This window comes from Propithecus coquereli, unplaced genomic scaffold (genome assembly GCF_000956105.1).
Source record: "Propithecus coquereli isolate 6110/MARCELLA unplaced genomic scaffold, Pcoq_1.0 Scaffold128, whole genome shotgun sequence".
Lineage (NCBI taxonomy): Eukaryota > Metazoa > Chordata > Mammalia > Primates > Indriidae > Propithecus > Propithecus coquereli.
The window spans coordinates 77,614-80,729 of record NW_012136969.1 but is presented as its reverse complement, the minus strand read 5'-3'; the positions used below and the strand labels follow the sequence as shown (position 1 = coordinate 80,729).

At 54.8% G+C, this 3,116-nt stretch overlaps 1 protein-coding gene across 1 annotated transcript in view; it reads right to left on the bottom strand.

Annotated features, from left to right (window-relative positions):
* Positions 1-288: 288 nt before the first annotated feature.
* ALDH1B1 (aldehyde dehydrogenase 1 family, member B1) overlaps positions 289-3,116 on the bottom strand; it is a 3,936-nt gene continuing 1,108 nt past the window's right edge. Inside the window, exon 2 of the mRNA XM_012638308.1 lies at positions 289-2,000. Coding sequence (XP_012493762.1) covers positions 438-1,991 — 1,554 coding nt within the window. The 5' untranslated portion in view covers positions 1,992-2,000 and the 3' untranslated portion in view covers positions 289-437. The remainder of the gene's footprint in view (positions 2,001-3,116) is intronic.

Genomic DNA, 3,116 nt, shown 5'->3' with positions numbered 1-3,116 from the left:
GTAGGGCCAAGATTTGGTGTCCACCTAGTTCAAAACTCCTAATGCCTTCCAATCCTATGTCTGCGTTGAGTCCATCCACTAAACCATCAAGTTAACCCATTGGAAAGTGCTTGGATCAGCAGGAAGGACTAAAAACTATTGTCCAGATCAGTGGGTTTTCATCTGTCTTCCAGAGACTTCTAAGGTTTCAGGGAAGCAACTCACAGGCCACCAAGGGGGCTGGGGCTGGGGAGCAGGTGGGTAGGACTCTGAGCCCAGCCCCCCTCCCTGCTTTAAATAGAATATCTCTGATTTAATTGCTTTATTTGTTGGGATTCCTACTAAGAGTTCATTTGGAACAAATAAAGGGGATCCATGGCCAAGAAAAGTTTGGCAACCACTGGTCTAGGTGGTTGTCAAACCGCCTAACTGGGACTGGGCCTCTGCCACGGACGTTCTCACGAGTTCTTCTGAGGAACCTTGATGGTGACTGTCTTCACCTCCGTGTAAGCCTTAAGCCCATCCTCCCCCAGCTCCCTCCCATTGCCAGATTCCTTAAAGCCTCCAAATGGCGTGTGGCAGGTGACGATGTTGTAGGTGTTTACCCACACGGTCCCAGCTTGGAGTGCCTGGGTGAAGTACATGGCCTTGTCCAGGTCCCGGGTGAACACGGCGGCAGCCAAGCCGTACCTGGTGTTGTTGGCCCTCTCAATCACCTCCTCGATCTTCTTGAACTTGAACAGGGGCTGCACGGGCCCGAAGATCTCCTCTTTGGCGATCCTCATGTCATCCTGCACGCCACCAAAGACCGTAGGCTTGATGAAGAAACCGCGCTCCCCAAAACGCTCCCCGCCACAGAGAAGTTTTGCCCCCTCCTTCTGGCCAAGCTTGATGTAGCCCAGGATCCTTTCAAACTGCTCCTTGTCCACCTGGGGCCCCTGCTGCGTGTCCAGCTGAAAGGGGTTCCCCACTTTCCTCTGCTTGGCTTTCTCCACAGTTCTCTCGAGAAACTCATCGTAGATGGATTCTTCAACGAAGGTCCGGGAACCAGCACAGCAGCACTGGCCCATGTTGAAGAAGAGGGCTTCGTGGCACTGCTCCACGGCGTGGCCCATGTCGGCGTCAGCCAGCACGATGCTGGGGCTCTTGCCGCCCAGCTCCAGGGTGACCCTCTTGAGGTTGGAGTCGCCAGCGGCCTTCTGGATCAGGTGGCCCACCTCCGTGGAGCCCGTGAAGGCAACTTTGTCAACATCCAGGTGCTCGGCGATGGCCGCCCCTGCGGTTGGGCCATAGCCCGTGATGATGTTCACCACCCCAGGGGGAAAGCCTGCCTCCTTGATGAGGGAGGCCAAGTACAGGGCAGAAAGGGGGGTCTGCTCCGCCACCTTCATTACCACGGTGTTGCCTGTGGCGAGCGCCGGGGCAAGCTTCCAGCCCTGCATGACCAAGGGGAAGTTCCAGGGGATTATCTGGCCGCAGACACCAACTGGCTCATGCCGGGTGAAGCAGAAATGCTCACCATCCATGGGGATGGTCTTGCCGTGCCACTTGTCAGCCCAGCCAGCAAAGTACCGGTATACCTTGATGACCTCATCCAGGTCCAAGACATAAGACTCTTGGAAAGGCTTCCCGTTGTCCAAGGTCTCCAGTGAAGCCAGGTAGACACGATCCCGCTCCACTAGGTCGGCCAGGCGGTTCAACAGCCGGCCCCGCTCGGAGGCATCCATCCGGCGCCAGGGGGACCCCAGGCGGAAGGCCTCCCGGGCAGCTTTCACGGCCAGATCCACATCAGCCCGGTCCCCTTCGGCCACGTGCCCAATGACTTCCCCTGTGGTGGGGTTGACTGTCGGGAAGGTCTTCTTGCTGATCGCATCTCGCCACTCATTGTTGATGAACAGCTGGTTGTAGCGGATGTCCGGGCTCAGGATGGGGCTTGGGAGGGCTGCTGCGGAGGAGTACGGGGCGGTCCTGCCAGGGAGGCAGAGCAGCCGGGGCACGAGGCAGCGCAGCATGCTGACACTCTGGAGAGGGACAGAAGGAACCAGCGTGAACAGGAGGGATGGGGCAAGGGGCACCAGAGGCCCACCAGCTCAGATGTCCCAAGACTCCAGCATAAAGGAGTGTTACCTCTAAGACATGGATTGTAAGGGGTGCGAGGGGCCTATAGAACTCTCTAGTCCTGCTCCACCGTCATGCTCCCCCTCACTCTCTCCCTCACCCCTGCGGGTCTGTGCTCAAATGCCACCTCCTCAGCATGGCCTTCCCTGACCATCCTTTATAAAACTGCAACTCTTCCCACCCCAACACTCCCTATCCCCACACCCTGCTAGAAGTTTCTCCATCTTGCACCCCAAACCCTGTCTTTACAGGCTTACATGTTCATTATCTGTCTTCCTCCAATAAAATGTAAGCTCCACAGGCTCAGGGATTTTTTTTTTTTCTGTTTCATTCATTGCTATGTCCCTGAGCCTAGAATTATGCCTGCTACAGAGCAGCTGCTCAAGAAATAGTTATTGAAGGATACACTGAGGAAACATAGAAATTTCCACAAAGGCCTTTTAAGAATTGACCTAAGACTTGAGTAGATGTCAAAGGGACTCGGATACAGTTGTTCCGCAAGAAGGGCTTGTATCGCTTCCCCTGCGTGCCTTAGTTCACCCATATGTGAAATGCCCCCTGGGGTAATGTCCAATGGGGTCTTGCATATAAAAAGCCTGACACGCTCCACCCAGGACATCAGAAAACAACCTAGTCTAGCCCCCGGCACAGGTCCCAGCCCCATCTCAGCTCGCTCAGAGGAGGAGCAGCCAGGCAGCAGCAGCTGGGAAGAGCGGCGGTTTTTTCCTATGCCACAGCTCTGGAAACAGTGTTGGCCAGGCGGTTCAACAGCCGGCCCCATGGGGCATCTCACATATGGGGGAACTGATATGTGAACAATATATCAGTTGTTAAAACAGCAACTACTATAAAATTTAAACAGCATATAAAATTTATGAAATGAAAATTAAGTGTGTAAAGTTCCTAGATGAAGCAGCTATTCTCCAGCCAGGATTGAATCCCTCAGCCTTTGCTCTCTCACATGAAACTTGCCCCACCCAGCAGCAAAAGGAATTGCACCCGCCTGCCCCCCCTCTCCG